Source organism: Aythya ferina (genome assembly GCF_964211825.1).
Source record: "Aythya ferina genome assembly, chromosome: 12".
In the NCBI taxonomy this organism is placed as follows: Eukaryota; Metazoa; Chordata; class Aves; order Anseriformes; family Anatidae; genus Aythya; species Aythya ferina.
The window spans coordinates 7,771,125-7,796,020 of NC_140308.1; the positions used below are offsets into that span (position 1 = coordinate 7,771,125).

The following is a 24,896-nucleotide window of genomic DNA, read 5'->3' on the forward strand; positions in this document are numbered from 1 at the left end:
TGACTTTTTTTTTTTCTTCAGTTTTTTGTTGTTTCTTGAATGGCTAAATCATTTTCCATCATATTTAACAAGGAAACATTTAGAAAAAATTAGAGTTGATTTTTATCAGGGAATATTTTTTTCCAAAAAGAAGGAAGTTAAAAACTAATGAGTAACTAGAGAACAAAATTGCCAGATACTGTTATTTAATCCAGTTCTTACTGGCAGTACTGTAGCAAAGTAACTAACTCCAATTTACAGCTATCACCAAATCTTGATTTAAAGCTAGTTTAATGAACACATTTTATTTTTCTTGTGAGTCCATTTCTACTAGTTCTGCCTACAAGCAGATTTGTATAACAACCATGAAATAGACTGCTGTGGGAATATCTCCCTCACAGCTGAAACAAAGATTGACAATGTGGTAGGTCTTCCTAAGATACCCAGTGTGATTTCTAGGCAGAAGTAGTTTGAATAAGCATAACTGAGGACATGCTTAAAACTGCGCCAAGTACTTCTTGCAGATTCTCCACTATTCTCAAAACCTGTGATCTCTTTTGAGGTTTTTGGATGAAAGATTTTGAGAGAATTTAAGTGTAATGATTTTAATCCAAAGCAACTTTTCTACTTATTGTGAATGAGTGATATCAATGCTTTAATGGCATTGACATCAAGACAGATGTGAAATCAACAAGCACGAGTTGAATTCATCTTCCACTTTTGTGCAAGACATGCATGTTGCAATTTTAAGTCAGACAATAAAATGATTGAACAAAAGTAAAAAAAATAGAAGTAGTCAGTTTATATCTAAGTGTCATTTTCTTTGCACACACTATTGCTATTCTTTAATTCCCTGATGATCTCTCTAATATTCTGAGATCAGTGGAGTAACCTGCGGTGCAACCTTCACCTACATAGCTATTTTTCGTTCTTTTCTCCCCCCCCTTTTATAATTTTCTCAGAAAAATCAAATCATTAACAGTATTAAGGACTTTGTGGTAGAAATCTATGCTGGATACATTACGTGGAGAAGGAAAGTTTTAATTGGAAACTTTACAGCTGGAAATTCTAGAACCACAACGAAGTATATTTCATTTCTTTATATTTATTAGGGCTATCTTTGAAACTATTTTCTGAAATCATTAGCTTAAGGGGAGTTTCTGTAAATTTTTTAGTTTAAAACCTGATTTTCTGTAATACAGAGAGTCCTTAGGCATAAGTAATAGAGCAGCAAGAACATCCTTACTGTGATACTTCCTGCTAATTTAAAAAAGGCCCTAGAAGAGGTTACTCAAAGAAGCTGTGGATGCCCCATCCCTGGAGGTGTTCAAGGCCAGGCTGGATGGGCCCCTGGACAACCTGGTCTGGTGGGAGATGTCCCTGCCAGGGGGTTGGAACTGGGTGATCTTCAAGGACCCTTCCAACCCAAACCACTTCTATGGCTACAGGTTCTATGATTCTAAGTTTGCTTGTTAAAAGTTTGCCTGTCTTTAGCATGTGGAGAAAAAACTATTTGTTCATTAGCATAACAATTTTGTTTCATGATTAATCTCAGCATTTTCAACACTGATGTATATATACACCAAATACATTTTTAATGAAAACTTATGTATACATATTAACATACATACGTATGTATATACATTTCATGTGTCATTTTACACATGTACATGAGTATCTTCCTTGAGGAGACAGTATCTCAAAATTAAAAAAAAAATCCCATTGAACAGCAGTATACAAAGAAGATGGCCCTTTGCATAATTTTTATATTGAATGCATAAGTATTTTGTTCAAGTAGAAGGTTTATAAAATAAGCTGAAAATAAAAAGATGCTATTTTTAAAGTATATTCTGACTTATATTAACCAAATCATACGGACACTGAAACATTCACAGGTATTTCAAACTGACTTGCTTTTCATGAATGTCAAAAATCTGTGATGCCTTCAAAAAAGTAGATTGATGACTGCTATCACGTTTGATAGCAGACATCAGGTTCAAAAGAAAAAAGTTTTTGTGCTATAAAATTACAGCTGACTGATCAAAGTGTCTCTGCTTCACCATACTGACATATAATGGCAATTTACAAAACATGCCTATGACACACTATCAACCATCTTAATGCATTTTTGTGTTTCTAGAAATCTAGAGTTTCTGGAATCATTTTAAACACCAATAAAAACACGGGTAAAAAAAAAAAGTTTTTCATGAGTGAAAATACATTGACAAGGTGAAGAATTGGAAAATGTAGTATATACTATATTATATAGTATCTTTTTTTTTTTTTTTTTTTTTTTTTTCCTTTACCAACTGGCCTAAATAATAACAGCTTATTCATCCAAAATGGAACTGCTGAATCTACCAGTGAATAAAGTAACTAAGCACATTTCCAGGGCATGTATTCCTCTGCTGATATAAAAAGTGCTGCTGAGAATTTTGAATTATGAACAAAATATTTCATCATGTAGAATATCTCACTCATGCTGAAATTACTTGAAGGGTGAATAATCACATTATTTTGGTGCAGAACTTGCAGTAAATAAATTTTTGATATAATTAATAATAACAATAAAACAAACCACCAAAACCCAGGCAAATAAGAGCAAAGTGATGGAATCGGCATTTCCTCCTACTTTTTTCCTTTGAAAAATGTGAACTTTAGATAATAGTCTGTATAATTTTTGGTTCTATTCCTTTGGAAAAGTCTGAACTTTAGATAATTGTCTCTTAAGTATTCTAAAACTTCCCTTTGACCTTTAGTCCAGCAGAGCTATAATCATACCTAGCTATATGGTCACTTACAGTCTAGCAGCAACTATTGCATTTTGTACTTTATTTTTTTTTAACCCATTGAAGAAAGGATAGCAAATCCCTGCTAATGAAATAATGATGTTGAAGCATGTATTGTCTGAAATAATACTAATTCTACTATTAACAGGGCAGAAAAATAATCACGACATAATACCTCTCTCTCTTGTTAATATACAAGGCAATTTACTAATGGCAAGTCAAAAAAAGGAAACCTTGGGCTCTGGGTCTGTTTAAGCTCTACAATCACTACTGTTCTCACTGAACAGTACCCTACCTCCATGATTTTAATCTCACCTACTGATTTTTTGCCCATTTATCTCCTCCAAGTTCCCTGATGCCAGTTGTGATTGACACTTCCATAATCTGAAGCAAATTCAGACCACTGAAGATGCAAGAGATGCTAAGATAGCACTGGCTTTTGCCTCTCATTTTTCTCGTCTGTATTCAACAAGCCAGCCACAAACTTGTTTACTAATAATCACATTGCTTTGACATGCTTTACTTTATTCGGATCACATCACTACATGGCATGTGCATTGAATGTTACATCTGTAAAGTATAAGAATTAATGCAGGTTGCCAAGCTCTAGTTTAGAAAGAGAGATGAAATGCCTGTCAAATGTGCTTAGCATTAAAAATACATTATTAACACAGCAATTTGCATAGACTGATGGATCATTTTTGAAATCTACATATTCTAGTTAATTCTATTATCTTGTTATTTTAACCAAAAAGTTTCAGAATGTAACACTGTGTATTGTAATGCTTTGATAGAATAAAGGCAATATTTTACATCTAAACCAAGAACTTTTCATTATTGTTTTACCAGATTCCAGCAAGATACTTTGAAGATAAATAAGAAAGCCAAAGTATACCTAGGATTTGCCATCTGTATTTCTCTTTAGGGATAATGAATTCTTATTCTTTCCATGACTGCATACTTACAAGTGCAGTCAAGGAGGTGAAGCTAAGTAAAGACAGCTATTTAAGCCCCTTCTGTCACAGAGATTTACAGTTTTACACATTACATTGATTCAGAAATCTATTATGTGTAAAGCTAAATCTGAAGCAGATTCAATGAAATTTATAACACTTCTGTTAGCTGATGGAAGAGTTCCAAGAATTCCAAACTAAGTTCTTTACCTTCCTCACATGTCCTTCAATTCTTACGTCAGTGACTTACTTTCTGGATCTGGAAAAGTTCAGTGTCTTCATGAATATTAAGACAATCATGGATGTTTGAATTGAATCTTGCTTTCTATAATTTAAACTATGAAAACAATAGTACAAAATATAGAACTTCAGTCGGAACATCTCTGGTTTTAAAATGTGATGTGGTTTTAGCATTTAAGCGAGTTTCACACTAAGCAAATTAACATCCACTTCCCCATGCCAAAATGATTATCTTTGCTGTCCAGATGCTATGGAACATGCACGTGCACACCACAAGAATTTAGACTAATTCACTGGTAGATAATATAACAGTCCTTTAAATCTGAATCTGAAATCGGATCTATCAACCTAAAGCTTTGCTACGACAGTTAGTAAGCTAAATTCAGGGCATACCAGTGTATTTCTATTATGCTTTTTTTTTTATTATTTTTTTTTAATATTATGACTACTTTTTTTTTTTTTTTTTTTAATAATGTTCACTTTAAAATACAGTGACAGAAAGCAACAACCAGACTATTAAAAGGAAAAAAAAAAACAACAACAACAACAACAAAAAAAAACCACAGACACACAAAAACAACCAGAATTTATTGAAATGCTGCCTATTTGTACTGGTGTAATAAAGGTCTTGTCAGCACCTCCATTACAAAATGCCAACATTCAGGGGTTTACAAGTCTGACATAACAACTTGCTATGAAAATTTAGAATGTGCAATCTCTGCCAAAGAGCACTGAAAGTTAAATACAACCTACATTGGCTGTGGCACTTTTAAAGTCAGAAAATAATTTTTTAAAAAATTACTTAACATTTTCTTGAACTGGTGTGATTTAACAACAACAAAAAAGTAGCTTTGATTTTAAAAAGTGCCAGCCCCTGCAGCTCCTACATACACAGAACTCCCTTTAACACCACTGAGAAAAATTTATGTGAGAGGACTGAAAGAAGTGCTATAATACATTTTTGTAAATGTCATCAGCAGTTATATTAGCTTTTTGTAATTTGAAAGACTGAAATGCTATGGTAGAAGATTGCCCCTGGGCACACAGGCAGTCTGATAATGACTTTTTGAAGATGTTCTCATATGCAGATTACATATAACAATTTGTTATCGTCAGAACATTAATGGCAGTAATTTAGACCCCTGTCTTACATCCAAAATATATACAGTGTCTTATTATGTGCACACCTCTCAATGAGGATATCTCCTATGGTGAAAACTAATGGTCAGTTGAAATGCTGGACACAGCAAAATATGTCTAGAGAAGGAATTTCAGTAAGCCGAAAGAAAAAATATCCATTTGTAGAGTGCAACATAAAAGTTTCAAACAAAACATTCCAGATACTACTGGGAACATTTCTGCAAACCCTATACCTTCTGTATACTGTAAGTACTATGTACAGGAAAGTTGACGTAGCCAAAAACTCCAGGCTAGCATGTACAATCAGATTATTGATGTCTACAGAAACATATATGCATATGCCTTTAAATTTTAAGATCTGTGCATACTGCGAGCCCCTAACTTTGCATACATGCTATACACATCATGACACAAAGCACAACCAGGAAAGAAGAAGGAGCCATTAAAAGATGTCAACATTTGAGTTCTGTCTCACAGCTGTAGAATTACTTCAAAGTCAATGCTTATATTAATAAATACCATAGATTTACAAGCTAATTTATAGCATCAGTTCATAAGATGTTCTAGAATTTTCACAGAACCACAGAATATTCAAGCAAGGCCATCCAGACAGCTCTTGAATCCAAGGATGGAGATTCTGCACATAGTAAAGCATTTGTCAGTCACAATTCAAATCCATGAGCAACAAAACAGAAAACATCTTATTCATTAGTACTCTTCACGTGATGCTGAGGAATTATAAGGAACAAATAGGTAATGAACCTCTACGCAAAGAGATCAACTTGCATATCACAGTGAAATTGTTTCCTGTTGTCTTCTAATTCATGATAAGAGTCTGTCAAAATACAAATGAAGTGTGTAGGCAAGAGCCACAATAAAAAAATATGAAGCAGTGTCAAGTAACAGCATTACTAGGCAATGATATTGGCAAAGGAGAATACACCTTAATATACAAACCAACCAACCAACCAAACACAAACCTATGAGCTTGAAGGAAAACTTAGTGCAAAAGAAGAGCAGAAAAAAACAAACAAACAACAAAAAAAACCAACAACAACAACAACAACAACAAAAAACAGATACTTTGAAAAATAGAACAAAAGATACATGTTTGAAAAGGAAAAAAAAAATCAAGCAAAAACAAATTTAGTATAGAAAAAGCGAGGTTCTTTGAAGCAAGTGGATCTGCTAGACAGACTGCCCTAGAACTCTACAAAGTTTTTAGCAAATACTTCTATGGTCCGGTGAGTTAGCAGGAGACAAGCACAAAACAAGAGAAATATGTTACAGGAGATTATTTTTCTCATTCAAAAATAGAAAATGGTAGCACAGAGACAGAAGCTGTGGGATAGATAAAGATGGTATAGAAAGAGACATCTGGCATAGAATCAACTACATTCCTCTGTATTTAGTATTCCAGGTCCTTAGGCAGGTCTCCATTTCATTTCTTGAGCTACAGAATCACTTCTACATGTTTTGCAACTAGGAGTTTCAGAAAAATCAAAAGAGACAGTGTAATGCACTCTTGAAAATCTCATTCCTTACTGATCTGTAGGGAGCTGCTAACAGGTACCATTAACGTCGTATGTTAGTACCAGATGAACATTTTAAAAGAATGTCTGCAATGAATGCATGGCATAAATGACAGACACGGTGATCAAAAGACTTGTCCAAAATCATACAGGAAACCTGTAACCAAACTATACAGAACTATTCTGACCTCCAGAACAATTCCTTAGCAAAAAAACATCACTCTTGTAGATTGCTCTTAGATCAAAGGGGCTTAATCTGTATTGGGTGAACACTATATAATTTATAGAACAGTTATATATAATGGATTAAAGTGCTATAGAAGGTGACATGGCAGAGTTCAGCAAGGTTCAGGAGTGACAAGCTCAAAAAGGCTACATGAAATATTTTTAAAAATTTCTTATGATTTCCTATAACCTAGTTTTTTAGATTTTAGCTTTTATTTAGATTAGACTGAATGAAAGATTCCTAACAAAATCCAAACAAAATCAGAATTCTATGTGTTTTTATGAAAGCAAGATGAAAATTGTCATTTATTACATTATTAAAAAAATATTATTAATTTATTACATTATTAAAAAAAAAATAGTGTTCAGGTTCAAGACAGACCTACAGTCTCTAGAATACAAGCAGAGTACTGTTATCGACATTTAGTGATTATTACCAATCCTACTCTTAAGTTTTGTGATCTCAATACGTAACTCCATTCAAAATTCCACACATAATGCTTTATTTCTGAGTGATCTCTTTTTATAGAATCAGATGTATGAAAAAAATACTTTTTTGTAACAATTACTCCCCTGGAATGCACATAGCCATTAGCCTACAGCAGAAGTTAAGTTTACTTACTTGAGCCCACAATTAGAGTTTAGGTCAATCTGAAGTGACCTGACTTTGCTATCTTAATATAGGCAGGCAGCTATCACTGCTCAGCTGCTTCACAGCAGTCTACTGTGTAGTCTACTACACACCCAGCCATGTTACCTTCCAAAGACCCCACTAGCTCTTCCTCTCCAGTACCATCAAGCAGACATCTGGTCCTTTTCTTGAAGTTCTTCTATTTATCTCTCCCTAATAAGCTGCCTTATTATTTCACTTCAAGCAGGGGCCCATCTTCACTCCTTCTATAATCAGCACTGATTACCAAGTATGCGTAGCCTATCATTTTAGCTACCCTCTCTCCCTAAACCAGAAGGGTCAACTTCTTGTTTCATTTATTTTCTGTATTTGGCTCAGAATGCAAGATCTCTGCATTCAGGAATATCACGTACTTTACCTCTTTTCTAGCCCTTAAATGGATTGCCTTCTAGGCATATTTATTATATAAACATTAAATACTAATAATTACATAAATATGTGACTAATTACTGGATGCTTGCCAAATAGAATACATCCTAATTAGACTGAATTAAATGAAGACCAACAATGTGACTCATTTTACAACAAGGCCACCCATGCAAATTACAAAATCACAAGTTGATGGGAAAATATCATAAGTGGTATCAAAAGAGAAAACACACATACAAAACCACACCAGAATAAAGGGGTTTTGTCGTTTTGTCATTAAAGCTTGGTACATGAAGCACTGGTCAAAATTATTAAAAAATGGCTATGTCACTACTGTAGTTGCTCTTGCCAAAGAAATACAGCCTTGAAAGGAGTGAGGATGAAATGAAGGGGTATGGAATAAATGTGATCACATCAGACAGCTTCAGGAGAATGCATAGACATACAGTCCATGTAATAAGCAATGTAATGGTCTCCTCCTATGAAGAATGACTGATTCCAGTAATAATTACTTTCTTCCTGTACACCACTTGTGTAATTGGTTCAAAACAGGGTGCAAACTGGTACATGGTCCTTGTCCTTTTCAATCACATTACAATGCTTTTCAGTAGTCTGTTTAGACGAGCCTTTTGGCTAAGTGTGAAAAATGAATACCTTCCATCTTCATGGAGGAACCATGTTCAAACAGTCTGTATACTTTCTATGTGCTGTATGGTGGATTTATTATAACACAGATTAATAAAATTAACATTTTACTAATCAGAAGAAAAAATTAACTGCTAATATGTGATGATTTCTGTTTTTTTTTTTTTGGTTTTTTTTTTTTTTTTTTTTCTTTCTTTTTCCATTTTTAGCCTATTTAAATTCTCACTCTAGTGGAAAAGTGGGTGGTTTTTAATCTTTACTGCAACTGCAACTTCAAAATGGGACTACTAGCTAGTTTCTCATTAAATGGCAAAAGAAAAGTACAACTAAAACCAATAATAAATAAATTGTAATTTCCCCTCAACAGCATATATTAGAGCATGATAAAGCAAAGCATTCCATTACAAGAGCAACCAATAAATTTATAAGGCACAAAACAAGGAAGAATATGGTTTCGTGCCATAATTACATAGCTACTTAGAAAGAAAATGCATATATTCAAAATAAAAGAAAACCTAACAGTGAGCTGAAAGCAACTTGTTAAGATAATAAGGTAATATTGTTAAGGTAATACAGTAATATATTGAGATGGCGACAGGGCAGAGGCCCCAGCAGAAACTTCAGCTCTGGGACATCGTCCCTCCTACCGAGTGATTTAAACCTGCTCTCAATCAATAAAACATAGGCAGTGCATTGCCCATGAACACTTCCACCTCAGGAGTTGTTCTATGCAGAAAACATGGAGGATCCACTAAGAAACCAGAAGTTCTACTTTGACAGAAATCTCTTAATATGTTTTCAGAAGATAGATGATTAAAAACATGTAAACTTATCTCCATATATCCTATATGCAGTTAATTATAAAACAAACAAAAAGACAGACAGAGAAACCAACAAAAAAACATACAAAGAAACATATGGCGTGGAGCAGTGGAAGGGATTACTCCTGCATAGTCTAAGCAATGCAATACACTTCAGAGATTTTATATATCTTCTTCAACAGATCCTGTGATCTTTTTTTTTTTTGTGAGAAAAATATTTCTGTTTTATAAGCACCTTAGATTCCCAATGCAAACTGTCAGCTGAAGAAATACTACATCATTCAGAGAACCTAGTAAGCGTAGCAAACATGACAAACGATAGTGATGAACCGTTATGCAGACTTCTCCTCTCACTCCCACTTGTTAAAGACCTACGCTTTCATGAAAGCTGATCTGCCCATCTAGGACAACAACTTGGTTAATTCACCTAACATTAAAGCAAAATGTATGTTAGAACTTTATTTTAATGTGATTAAATAGTACTAAGCTTACTAATCTGCATATATAATCATAGCATTTTAAAACACAAACAACTTGTGAGATGTAAGGAGCACATGTCTGCTGTCCATATGCTAACTTACAGATCAGAAGTGGAGAAGACATTGGAAATAGTCTGTCCAAACAGACATTACCACATTAAAAAGTCTGGAACTTCTTTTCCAACTTCCATATATATAAATTTTGTTTCTATTTTGTTTGTTTAAGAAAAAAGAAATAAATATAACACTTGTAATAAAACAATGAATAGGGAAGTGTAAGGGAAGAGAAAGGAGACAGTAACTGAATTTCCATTTTCCTATGCAGAAATATTTCACAAAATAGATGTGTTTTTGCTGCCATATTCGACTACATATCAGTGATTTTAAAACTAGACACAGATAAGAGAGGAGGCAAATACTACTATGAAATACATTTGAAGTCCTATAATGTAACTATCATGGTTGCTGTTACATTTCAAGGAGTTATGTTTTTAGGGAGCCCTTGATAAGTAAAGGGCTATTTAAGCAATGTTTAACAGGAAAGACCAATTCCAGAAGGATAGTAATTGTGGATCTTGCTGTTGTCCTGTTAAAAACTAACACAGAAGTTTTGTACTCAGTAAGAACCACACCTTTCTTTTTGCTAAGCTGTGCTGTTTTGAGACACCAAATTGTTATTATTTTCTTCACTATGTTGCTGAAATTAACTCATACTGAGGATTCAATTTGTTCTTATCTCTATTGTTTCTTTCAACCATGTTGCACATCATCATTACTAAAAGAAATTTATTTTCATGATAATTTGCTGGCCAAAATCTTTTCCTCTTCTCTTTCGTTTTCACAACCTTTTATGTACTTACTCTTTTAAAGTAATGTCAGTGTTGCTCACCTTTCTTTACTTTTATTATGAAATTAAATAATTTAACTGGAAAAAGATAAGTATGTTACACTGTCTGGGCATGATAAAACTCCTACAGCAGGAAGATTCACAGCTGTCCAATCCATCTCCTCATCATGAGTAAGCACTGTCATACATATGGTACACAACACTGACCTCAGATCTTTTTCACTCAGATTGCATCTGGTTCTTAATTAGTTTGATTTACAAAATGAAACATAATTGATGCCTTGGCAACATTATTTGTGCTAGCAGCACAAATAAAAAATTAAGAATAAGTGAAGTAAAAGTCTCTTCGGTCATGTATGCATAATAGTATGCTGTATACACGTATATACAGTATTATCCTGGTTTTCCTCACTCACATTTTGTGTTGTTTTGGACTGGGTCATGTTTAGATTGATGTCCTGAAATATCTATGTAATTGTGATCAATTTACATAATAGAAAATACTTTTTCTGCAAGGGTATAATGCTGTGGAAATTACTCTTATTTTCCACTCTGTATATACAACTCTTCTGTAGTTGTATAAAGGTTTACATTTGTGAGGGTTGGAAAGAAGTTGTCATCACAGAGCTAAACTAAAACAGTGCTGAAAAATTAAACAGCATTAGGAACAGAACTGCTCCCAGAGAAACACTTTACCAGCAGCAAAACTGTAAAAAGTACAGACTTGCTGGGGAACACAGAAGAGCTGTGAAGAAGAGCCTAGAGATGCCTCAAATTGGACAATTGGCTTACCAGGTGGCCCCCTCCTTGCTGGTTCATTCATCAGGTTGGCCTGTCCAGTCGAATGAAGACTTGATGGATCACTTCTGGCTTAGGGCGGAGGAGAGAGGGAATCTGTCTGTCTGGAGCCCTGCATCCTGAATACAGGAGAGGAGTGAATAAGGTTTCAGATGGACAGAATAGACAGAATGGTCAAAGTGTGGAGGAGCTTGGTAGCTGAGGTTAGTCTTTGAAGAGCTGATTCTATTTTTCTGACATTCACTTTCAGCTAGAGCAGCTAAAGGCACCAAGAAGAATTCATCTTGTTTTTTAGCTTATCGAAGTGTTGAAAAGCACACAACCATTGTAAGAAGGTGTAAATCATCCAGATAAGACTAAAAAGTATGTTTGCAGAGGAACTGCACTTAGTCTTCACCTGTTCTGTAGTTCTAATTAGAAGGGAGTCCAGAAAGAGCAGTGATCTGCATGCAAGAAGAAAGATGGGAAAGACAGCAGAAGCAGGTGTCAGTGAAGAAAGTGGCACAAAAAGGATTGGAGTGGAGAAATGCTGGTTTCCCATCCACATGAATGGAATCTTCACTTCAGAAAATAACATCACATCCGTCTATGCCAGAGAAGTTGTTTCAAATAGCACTCAATTGATATTCAACATCAAGGAAAAACAGAACATCAGGGAACAACGGAACATAGTCAATAGCGATGTAAAGTAATAGAAATAGTAAAGAAAAAAGGGGGAAAGGAAGCAGAAAGCTATTAGGTATGAAAGATATATACTGAGAATATTTTCAATCATGTTCTCAGACTAGATGGGACTAACACTACTGTACCATGGGAAGCGTAACCTTACTAGGACTGCAAAACGGTATAGTAGAAAGGAGTTGAATATATAACTTCAACAACAATGTGAAATCATACAATGGAAATGAAAATGCATTCAGTGCCTGGCAAGTCAGAACTTCTGAGCACTACTGGAATGTATTGGGGTCCCTTGGTGATATAATAATTAACTTGAAATTCTACCAGTCTTCTAGAATTTGAGAACTATCAAAAGATGTATAGTACTGATATCCACCTGGCATTGCTTATTACTTTATCACTAGCAAAAAGGGCTCATCTTTGTGATTCTTCAGAAACCACAGGATGACTCTGCATCTCAGAATTCTGTCAGATATGTAAATAAGAACATTGGTTACTTTTCCTATAAAGAATGATCTAAAATATTTCTGATCCAAAGCACTTTCAATCTGGTCAATTGTCTATGGAATAAGGATGAAGAAAGCTAAGTTTAGTAAATACAGAACAGCATTTCCTCTGTTAGAAAAACAAATTATTTCAGGGACTCAAAATTTATTACCTCAGGCAAACACACACCATAGGAAAAGCATTTGTACTAGCTGAATACCACTTTTTGGCTATTGATGGATTGTAAGCTAGAACCTGTCCTTCTCTTTTTCAGGCCACGATCTTTCTGCCTGCCTGCTCCAATAGTGGAGGAGCTAAGCAGCAGAGTGTTTCTCTTACCACCACACAGCTGGACTGTAATTCTTACTTGCTTTCCAGCACATAGACCAAGAAACACTTGAGACATTACTCTTAGAATTGGGCTTGGACCCAGCAGTGTAATCTAAACTTGTAGATAATACATAGAATTTAGTAGTTTGAGTCTATAAAAAGCATTTTGACTTTTACCTGAGAAATGTAATTTTATATCCAAAATATAGGAGTTTTCTGAAATACAATTTCACACCAAAATACTCTGAAGCAACAGAACTAAAATGTTCCATAGGACTAAACAGTTCATTATTAACTATACCGTTCTAAAAATAGTAATAACTTGAGATTGTTCTGTTATCCTCAGTTTCTATAAATGTTGAACTTTGCTATTTAAACAGCTCCACTTTTAACGCCATGCTGGGAAGAAAAAAAAAAAAAAAAGATTGATAGCATATTATTTATAATATCGTGTTTTTTTTTGTTTTGTTTTTTTTTTTTTTTTTTTTTTTGTTTTTTTTTTTTTTTTTTTTTTGTTTTTTGTTTTTTGTTTTTTTTTTTTTTCTTCATTATGAGCACTCCTGGAAAACATGACCTGTGTCTGTGGATGGCAGATTGGCACAGAAATCCCAGCTTATAGAACAGTTTGTGTTTGTTGTTTTTTAATACATAGGTATAATTTACTTTTAACTCTACTACTTTCACAACGAATGCATATTGCTATGCAAGCATTCCTTGTGACTTGGGACATATTAGAACTGTACTTTGAAAGTCCAAGTATCGATGTATAAAAATATGGTGTTGATAATTACAGACATCAGAAATATATAAGCATGTGCTTTCCCTGAAGAATTGCTATCATGAAACGCCCTCTGGCATGGATGGCAGCTGGGCCACAAAGTTTCCCAAGGCTCTTGAAAAATTGCATTAAACTGCAAAGAAGAGGATTTACAGCTCCTATCTAAGGGACCATATGGGTGCTGTTATTCTAGATGTTCATTGTACATCCATCAAGAAAAGATGGGTTTAATGATGTCCTTGCTAAGGCAATTTGTACTTGAGGTCAGTGGGTTAACTTTGAAATTGGGCAACGTGGAAGGAGGGCAATGAAATAGCAGTGCCTCCTCTTAGCTTTCTGAGGTATATATTTGGAAAGAAAAGTCAATCAAAACCACAGAAGATGCTTTAGCTGGCAGCTGAGACAATGGCAGAGAGACTTATCAAGAAATGCAAAAGGAAACTGATTCAGGGAAAGAAACTCATTTTAGCATGTGTCTCTTGTGGGAACAAAAGACTCGCCCTCCAGGTATGCATTCGACAGATGCTGCTAAAAATATTTTCAGGAAAAAGATGTGGAAAAAAATAGGTTTTATTATATTAAAAGCACCATGAAACAGAAATACTTTCAAAAATTAAGTAGTTCTGATCAGTTGCTTTTATTTTCTTACCTAGGACATCAAAAAGAGAGAGAGGTTGCATGTATTATCTTCTCTAGCAATTTCTAAATAGTTTAGAAATATGTCTTTATTAATGGTGAGGCAGTGATGAGAACTAGCAAATTTTGAATAAGATGTGCAATAGTGTCCAAAGGCATGCAAGCCAGTTAGTGATTGAAGTGATTATAATACCAGGCTATTTCCTTTTAAGTGAATGACACGTTGCCTACTACTTTAAAGGCAGCACAGATCAAGTGACAGATTAAACTTGCTAGATTGGAAGAACAAAAGAAATGGGCATTTAAACATGAATATTCTTGGAGCTGTTACAGGTATCATAAGTATAATAGAGTATTCATGGTTAAGCATAAATATTAAGTTTGATACAGAGAATGAACGGAACAGTTCATCACTGAAGTACAATGAAGTATATGTTTCAATTGGAAAACAAAACAAAACAAAACAAAACAAAAAAACCACCACCACCACCAAAAGAAACTCTTTCTTTCTGTTGCACTCATGATAATCAGGTTGGCCCAAAATCAGAGCTCCAGAAAGACATTGAATATTTTGGGGAGAGGGCAGGCTGATTACTTATAAGGCTATTGGACATCTGCAGGAATACAAATGTGTGCCATTAGGTTGGTTTTCTTAACCCTAAGGACAAGGTCTGCCCATGTTCCAAGCAACCCTGTGATTGCTGCTCCTAAATGAGCCCTAGTTAGAGGTGTGTAATACCACATTTACACAGTAGTGATGCACCATTACTTCTGCCAGAATAGCTGTTGCATCAAAGGCACTGTAGAACATTTTATTCAGGGTTTATTCCGTTAGGAAACAGAATTTGGCATGAGAAAAATGGAAATGCAATGGGAACATCTTTTGGGAAAAACTTCAAGTCACTTTATGGCAAAGATGTATTTGCTAGTTTTTGAAAGTAAAAATTGCATTGGCAGCATATCAAAATGTTTACATCTGTGAAAATGCTTTTAGCAAAAAATTCTGTTCTCACTTGAATAAACTAAGGAAACCATACGAACAGTAGGAATTGGATGCTGACAACAGGTATTGCTGTGAGTGTATTGTTTAGCATGCAGGAGACGATCAATGTACTGGCATTAGATTTTAGGTAATGCTTTGTGAAGACCACTCACCTGAAAAAACAGTCAATAAATGCTAATTCCATTTCCAGAGGTCTCATTTCAAGTTACTGATGCCATGACAGTACAAAATACTTAACAGTCATCTAAGTTCCTGTCAGTGTTTTGTTATTCGTTGTGCTCCTACAGTTTTTTGCGCGAGTTAATTACATTCAGCTAAGGATTCAACAACACATCGCTAGAATATATCAACATCTGTCTAAACATCAGATATTTTCATCTTAAGTTTTAGGTTCTTGCTGGTTTGAAGTTTGTCAGAAGCACTACACAAAACATTTATTATCATTTTTCCCATTTCTGCTTCTCTCCAGAATCCCAGCACAGAGACGTGAAATGTAAGCGATCAGGCAGTCTGTCTGAGTTTGTGCAGTCAAGGCTTTGATATGGCATAGACTCACAGGTTTAGTCACCTGGATCAACAGAGAAAACATTACGTGATTTCCCCTGTTCCATTAACTTCTTACATTTTTACCACAATTTAATTATTTCTCTTGTGAGGGGATAAAAGTTTATGCATCTGGTAGGCCAAATGTGTTCCTTAGATAACAATTTGAGACAGTAAGATTGTTTTCCTTCAGATTATCAGTAGTTGCCCATTTAGCCAAGGCACAAAACCTAAGAAAAACTACTCTGTAGCAGACATTTGAGCTGGAAAAAGAACAGGAGGAACAGATCAGGAGACATGAGAAATAAAGATCGCTGAGAGATGATCTGCAGACATTTGATATGTATGATGACAGTTAAACTTACATTTTTACATTACTTACATCAGAAAGACACTACAGCCTCTTCAGTTATTTTAGGACATCCTGTCTACACAGAAGACATTGTAAATATGCAAGTTTAACAGCACAAAGAAAGAAAGGATGTTGGTATATCCATTAAAGGAACAGATTCTGCTATGATCACAGGATAATTTTTACAAAACATAATTTAATCTTTGGGAAGTAGCATTTGTTTTTGTTTTCTGGTTTCTGATGAAGACATACCATTGTGTCACCCAGTTAAACGGATTTGGCAATAACAAAGTAGTCTATCAGAATATTTGTAGTATAATTGGGGAGCACAGTTAATTACTGAAGTATCTTGTGAACTTGCCTTTGGGCAATCTGGAAAGTATTAACGATAGAATTAGCTCATAGGCAACAGAGTACATGAGTTAATGATTAAGCTTATATCCCATAAAGCAAGATAAAATTCCAAAATACTTCCATCTTAGTATGAGGGAAAGAAACAGAGCATTGCAGCCTTCTTCCCCCAGCAGATGCCAAAATGCATTGTTTCCATACTAGTGACAACAGATCTCATTTTGTGATCATTATTTTGTGAAGTACAGAAGTAATTGCCAAATGTCACAATCCTATCTAAAGCACAAACTAAGAATCCAAAAGGACAGTATTAATTCAGAAAATCTCTTGAGGGGTGCTTTTTGTTACCTCTGCTCTTGAGAGAATTTTGAGAAAGGCAAGATATGAAAAATAACTTTTAAAAATCACTAATGCTGGCAAATAAAAGATCGGGTTTCTGTGTTTTATTTCCTGAGATAATGGAATCTATTTGTAAGATCCATAAGAGGACAGCATTTATTCTGCAGGAATCATGGCAATCTTTGCTGCCTTGAATTAATCCACAGGGCTAGGAACATGAAAGGAAGTCAAGGCTGCGGTGTCACAGTCAGGAAGACATCAAGGATTTTGACCATCAGGGTCAGGAAATGTTTTCCAGTTCCAAGCCTAAGTGGGTTGTGCACTGATCTAATCCTCAGAAACACCTTTCTCCAGAAATGAGAGCAGGTTCTGTTATAGGCATTTTCTTACATTAACGACCCATAGCAAACTGGCTTTTAGACAGTCCAAACATGCATTAGTACAACTAAGTACAACTATTAGTACAACTAAGGAGAATTTTGATTGATCAGTTCTGGTTTTTTTTTTTTTTTTTTTTTTTTTTTTTTAGGATCAATGGAGTTAGTTCACAAATAATCATTGATGCTTATCTGGCAGATATACACAAGCCAAAGTCATGTTCAAGTTCAGTGTTTAAGTGGCAGAACTAAATAAAGATTTAGTAGAGATTTATGATGTTTAAATGATATAAAACCTCACCCCAACCAAATTATACCCTGATTTGGCTTTGACAGGAATATTTGCTTCTTGTGGGAGTTCATGTTCTAGCATCAGCCATGCACTGCATCCCTTGCTGAGCAATGTTGTTAGAAAATAATGATACTTATAGTGGAAATTTTATCTTTGCATGCTGAAGGATTATATCAGAAAAGTCTTTTCACGTGCATTTTTGCTTCCAGGAGATTTCAGTTGGTGGTTTTAAAAGGATTTACACACATTTAACCAATTAAAATGCACAAAAAATTACCAGCGTAAAACTAAGTGTAGCAATGTTATAAAATTAGACTATACGTTATACGGAAAGGTTCCTCACACCCACTCAAGTCAGGAGGCACTTTGCCATTGGCTGTGACTAGAAGTAAGAGTGGGTCTTATATGGGTAACAGATTGGAAGGACAAGGCTAATTAGTGATGTGAGCTAAGTATTTAAACATGAAGAGAAATGCTAAGACCTTTGTTTATTTTGTCATGCTGTGTGGTCCAAACCAACTAACATTCAGGATGCTTAATTCAATTTACACTACTGATGATTATGAAATGGATTTTGAAGAGCTTTTTTTTTAAATCTTCTCCAGCAAGTGCAGAAAACATAGATGGATTTATTAAGTACATGAAAGTACAAATATAAGTAGAGACAAACTTGGTGAATGCTGGAAGAGAAAACATCTAATGAAAAGAAAAAAATCGGTATATATTTAAACAGATTTAAGAACTTAGGTTTTTATAGTATCATATAACAAAATGGTGCCATCTTGGTTGGAACAGCTAGAATAATAAACAGCTAGAATAATAAAAAATGAAAATATTTTCTTTTTGTTTGACATTTCCTAGGTTTCTTTTACACTCATGCACATACAATGCTCACATATACATCTTCCTATTAGTAATACAGATTTCATTTAAAATAAGAGAAATAAGAGACTGAACTTAACTAAAATTCTTGACCAGGTGCTATTTAATTAAAAAAAAAAAAAAAAAAAAAAAAAAAGAGATGAAAAATCTTTGCCAAATATTCAAAAAAATACAAGTACATATAACACCATTTGCAATTATTCCCAGCTCTTCCTCACATGACCTTCAAGTATATGTGTGCCCAAAAAAGTATCTGTCTAAATCTATTGCTTAAATCTATTGCTTAAATCTATTGCTTAAATGGGCATTTTTTTCCATCATGCATGAAATTCAACTTCTGTAGTACTATAAAATGATATTATGCCCTTCCAGAAGTGCTGTGAAGTATAGTGATACAAAGTGCCCTTCTGGGCTTTGCTGACCTAGCAGATTCCTCTTTCTAGTAAAAGTGCTTGACTGAAATACTCTGGAACCTTCATGCAGACAACGAACGGGCTTAAAAGGCATTTCCTTTGGGGGATTTAACAGATATTTAATTTTATGTTCCCATCTAAATCCAGTCAATGTAAGACCAACATTATTTATCAACATAGTTTCAGATTTTCACCTTACAGTGTATCGCTGGAATTTCAGTGTAACAGCAATATAACATGCAGCTAATCCATCCTATAAATTTTTATTTAAGGCAATGCGCTGTCTTCTGGATCTAAATCCAGTATTCAATTTACTTTCTTATCTACTGTAAAAATACTGGCAATGGTTTAAGAGATTTAATTAAGGTACCATTAAACAGATTATCTATATTTTAATTGCCCAAGGGACAAACTGTTAAAGTAACTGGAAGTCAACAAGGCAATTTCAACCAAATTAATTCAGGTACACAGTACATATATTTTATATTTACCTTCATTTTTCTTGATGGTGAAATTTGGATTGTTGACCATTTCAGGAAGAAGACTATATAGGAAGTAATGCCCATTTTTAGGATCATCTTTGTCAACAGCACTGACAATCTGAATTACCTGTAACAGAAAAGGATCTCATTATATATTCAGACTCCTGTTAAACATACATATTGTAAAGAACATTCCATTCTATAGAACACATTCTCACTTCTCTATGTGCCAGACTAAAAGTGCAAATGTATAAGCTTGCAAGGCTATTAAAGATGTTAGATTGAAAATCTGAGAAATGGTGACTATGGATCTAAAGTGTTTCCAGAAAGAGGAGGCAGAGAGCAAGGAAAGATGGGTATATAAGAAAGGCCAGTAAAAACTGCTGCAGTTTAGGCAAGTAATCATTATTCAGCAATAAAGAAGGGGAAGAATGTGATTCAGAAACACTCAAGATGCTTACAGCAGTCTTTCATTATATAGCAATGCTACTTACTGGACCAATATGTATAATATATTTTTAATAATTTCCTCAATGTGAATATCTATAAAATGAATAACTTAACTATAAATATATAATTTTGTAAGTGGAGTTGTGAAAAAAATTTTGTTTGTTTGTTTTTCCCTTAGTTTTAATAAAATCTCAGTTATTCCTGTATTAGGAACACAAGTTTGCTTTGAAAAAAGTTATTAAAAAGTGATTCACAAAATAATGCAGGGCACTAAAGTTAGGATACAAAATTTGGTAGGCTGGTAGGCTAAATTAATTTCAAATTAGGCAACAGTACAAATTTCATTTTTAAATATTAGAATAAAAATAGAAAAAAAATCTGATTCTGTCCAAATTCATACACTTTTGAACTTTTTGAACATTTTACTAACACAATGTTAATAAATAATATTTTATATTGGTTTTATGGCAATGGAAAGGACTATCAATATGTATATTACATATACAATAACACTCAGTATCACAGTCCTCCTTCTGTGTTCTTCAAGACTCAAAGAATAAAATCTTACTAGATAATGACAAGTACTAGCACCAAAACTTAAATATTTCAAATTATTTATATAAAAATGTTTGAGTGGGTTTTGATATAGGCATATATAATTTGTAGGAAATCCTAGGAAGAAAGTTGAGACAATTAATTCCTTGCCCAATCATATATTCTGGGCAGGGAAGATTTATCAACAATAATCCATTGAAAAAGTTTTTGACGGTTCAAATTAGATATAAATAGATTATTATTTTTGATAACTGTATCTACCAGGATGGAAACCTTGATTACCATGATTCACATGCATGTATTAGAAGAAAGGCTGGAAAAAGAAGGCCTAACATAACTTTTTCTTAAAGAAGTAGGTCTCCAGACAGACCTGTTATGTAGCTCTCTAACAGAGAGCTACACAGCATGAAAAAGATGTAAACAGATGTAAAACTATAAGCAGACATCATCTGTCCCACTGCAGAGATGAACCCACTTATATGGAATATTTTCAGCTTGCTCTTTGTAGAGGCATAACAAAACTAAACTAAAAGGAAACTACCCATCTGCGGCTGGTCCAGGGCTGGACTAGGTACTATAAATTCTGCATTTTAGGTAAGAGCAATTTAGAACGGAATTCCAAACAAGTATTTTTGGCACATAGGTTTTATGACTGTTCTGTTTTTCAAACAGTGCTACAATGTAGTAACAATGGGGAAAAAAGAAAATGACACAGCAAAGACTGGAGGATCAACTGCACTTAATAGTTGCTGTTTTTCCAATGATTATGCAATTTAATCTCTGCTGGCTATGTAATTGTTAATTCTTTTCAGCATTGTATAGGAGAGTTGACTGTAAAAATTCTCTTTCCCTAGGATTTCAGTTAACATACCTGTAAGTTGGAAGCCAAAAGCGTTAGTGATATGGGTTTTCAGCTCACCAAAATTTTTTGAAATACACTTAGAATATAATCTAGATTGGAAATTTTCAAGAAACAGAAACTGACCATATTCTTTGCTATTTTTTTTTCTTTTCTTTTCTTTTTTTGCTGTTCTTTTTTTTTTTTTGTTGTTGTTCTGAAGGAACAGATATATTTTAATGTCCTATAGAATTCTTCCTAATATTTCATTTCTTTCCATCCATTTCCCTCATTGTTTACCAAATAATTCTTTCTCTAAAAATGCACATAAAATTATATGCAAAAGACAAGCTTAGTGAAATACTACAGTTGTTGTGTTACATGCACACATCAAAGAATTAAGAGTTAGTGTTTCCATAGCAACCTTATTTCTTTGTGTGTTTGCATTAAAGTAAGCTCTTTAAAAAAAAAAAAAAAAAAAAAAAAAAAAAAAAGGAAAAAAGCATAATATATATACAGTGATAGAAAGCTGCTGTAGCTTTTACTCTGTAGGAGTGAGAAAAGTCCACTAATTCTCATTACCACATTTTAATATGCTGAGGAACATGATTTACTGGTCAGTGTTGTGTGATAGTGTAATGGAAGATTATTTATCTTGATTTGTTGTACATAATGTGGTAGAGGAACTTCTAGAGCTGTCCTGCCATCCCTATCACTATAGATTTCTTTTTTTTTTTTTCCTAGTAAAAAAAATGCAGAACAAAGGTGTTTCATATAATGAAACTGGTCTATAATAATAATTAAAATGAAAACTGATTTCTGAACTGCTTATCTGTAAGCACTAGAGTGAAAGTTAATATCCCTTCAGCTGTTAAATCTTGAAATTTTTGAAATTATTCTAAATAAATTTTCAACTTTGATGTTATATTAAAAATTCATGGATATATTTGATTCTGTACATATACTTACTAGGAACACAGTAAATGAACATATTTTGCTTAACAAGCAACTCTGGATTGAAATTAATACTTAAATGATCCCCTAGGACAACTCAGCATTATAGTCTGCAAATTTGTATTACATTTCTACATAGCCAAATATGCCTGAAAAAATATGTATAAAGATTACTAGTATAATCATAATGAATGATGTAGAAGGATAAATAGAAAAACAAAGTTATTATCAATGTGACTACACATTGTGTACATGTGACTTTAATATATGATACTGTGTAGAAGTCTTTCCCTGTGATGCAACTTGTCTGAATCAAAACGGTTCCTTATAATTACTAAGCTCTTCCCTACTTCTCTCAAAACTGTTCTGCCTACTCTGAAAAAAATTCTGTAGTTACACTGGTGCTCATGGTTCTCTCTTAATTACTTTGTATATTCATAACACTATGAGCAGTAGACTTGTTATGGTACAATTTTTACTTTGCCTTTTCACCTAGGGCCAGCCATTTACTGCTAGAACCTGCATGTTGCCCTTTGCATGAATTTTGCCTCTTCAGGGAGACAAAGATCTATCTGAAGATTTCTAACATCAGAAAAAGCCAATCCATGCTATTGGGATAACTAAATAGAATAGAAATAAATGGTGAGAGACTCAGGGAAAATTGGATTTGGTTTTATACTGGCTTAGTTTACACACAAGGGTAAGCACTGGCACATGATTGTCTATGCTATTTAAGTGTATGAAAATTCTGTAGCTTTGTTTTGAGCAAACAGCACTTTAGTGGAGAAAACTGGGTCTGGACCTAGGAACAGTGTGGGAGGAACTTTCCTTTATGCAGCAATACAGATGTTCTATTCTAGGAGTAGGGGAAAACAGTGTTCTGGCTTTAGCTTTATGTAAATGGATGAGCTGGTTCATTGTTAGATTAGAAGTACTGCAACAGTATGTTCAAATCTGTTTTTCTCCTGAAACTGACAAAGAACACTTATAGCAACTTTCCTTTGTGTGTAAAAATGCACAAGGAGCACAGGAATATGTGCATGGACAAACATTTCCTCTTTTCCTCCCTTTCCTTTCCTACTAGCTGTACTACTGTTAGAGGTAGGTTAAAACAAAGCAAGTGCATCTGGCAATGTTATACATCAACAGTTTTTAATACATTCTGTCACATCACCAGCAGCTGCACTTGCCACTCGCAATTATATCAGAACCCAAAATAGAACACTTAGAAACTGAACGGGAATAGAAGGTTCAGTCAATATATTTAGGGGCTGCAAATAATGTCTCAGAGAAGGTTCAGATGTAATCTCCTTTATGGTGATTCAAATTTGATTTAAACTTATATTTAAGCTGAACTGTAAATGTAAATACATTGAAATACCACAACACGACTGTGCCTTTTCTGTATATCTAACATTTCAGTTTAAACTTTGAAGAAACATCCAGATTAGGCTTTTGCTACTATGTAAATGGTGGTTCTCACATTAACTGTTTTGTAGCAGTGACATATTTTGTTTCTGGAATTCTACATTGTGACTGATTAATATGATTTATTCCAAAATTTGAATATAGAATAATGAGCACAAGAAAAAATAACCCAGTAGTATAGATACGGAAATCTTTACTGGAACAAATATATTTTAAATGACAACTTTTATTCAGAATCTAACCTTGATTATTCTGGACTGCTGCATACTTACTGTCCCCTTAATGTTATTTGATTAAAACAGAATAAATTGCAGGATCAGTGACACCTCATCCATGCTGGTAGCATACTGAATAACCATGTATAAAGTTCACATGAGGATTCATGCTCAAGAGAAGAGACATCTGCCGTCAGATCAAGAGTGTAAGTGATGATGAGGTTGAAGAATAACATATGGTTTAACAAAAGTTGTCCATAAATACTTAAACAAAAACCGCTTTTAGCAGCTGACTGCCAATTATGTCATTTATTGTTTTATTCCAAAGTGAAAATGGTGGAAAGATATTTCAAATCTTTTAAACCTGAAATTTGATAGATAAATATATACAGAAAACACAATGCAACGTATCTTGCTGACTTCAGGGAAGCTTACTGAGCCCTGGATAAAGCTATTCTCATTACGATTTAATATATCATACAAAACATAACTACTCAGCATCTGAAATCCACCCTGAGCAAACAGAAAACCACTCTGAACTAGAGGAACTTCAGTACCAACTGTAACATAACTGTCTGCTGAGAAATGTCTGCACTTCAGGGTACATTTCAATAATCTTTTCAGTGGTTAGACAGAATTTTTCTTTCTTAAGTGACATCTTTTTGACACCTTTTTAATTAACAAAAAGGGGTGCTAGAGAGTCAAATCATCAGTAACAATCCAGATTTGATAGAGGTAGATCATCATACTACTATATAGGTTGTCATTTAGTAGTACTAAAATAATATAATTTATAACTTCATTGTCAGGTAACCTATTTTGGAAAGTAGTGAATTCAATGCCTAACACCCACGAGACACAGGAATAGTTGGATTAACAAGTCTAGTGTCATGCTGTCAGCTGCTGTTTATTTAAATAAAATGTCACAAGCTAGAAATAAAGTTTAAAAACAGTGAATTGCTATAACATACTGTATTTCTCAAGTTGGACAAAAGTTAAATCTCAG

General features: G+C 34.0%; 1 protein-coding gene across 2 annotated transcripts in view; it reads right to left on the reverse strand.

Moving 5' to 3' along the window:
* CDH8 (cadherin 8) overlaps positions 1-24,896 on the reverse strand; it is a 147,746-nt gene that overhangs the window by 8,432 nt on the left and 114,418 nt on the right. The window contains exons 11-12 of one of the 2 annotated variants that reach the window (XM_084533240.1): positions 19,460-19,577; positions 11,503-11,627 (exon numbers count right to left, since the gene is read on the reverse strand). In XM_084533240.1, the coding sequence (XP_084389366.1) occupies positions 11,533-11,627; positions 19,460-19,577 (213 nt within the window). In that variant the 3' untranslated portion in view covers positions 11,503-11,532. The remainder of the gene's footprint in view (positions 1-11,502; positions 11,628-19,459; positions 19,578-24,896) is intronic. The other variant, XM_084533239.1, reaches the window with a different exon arrangement.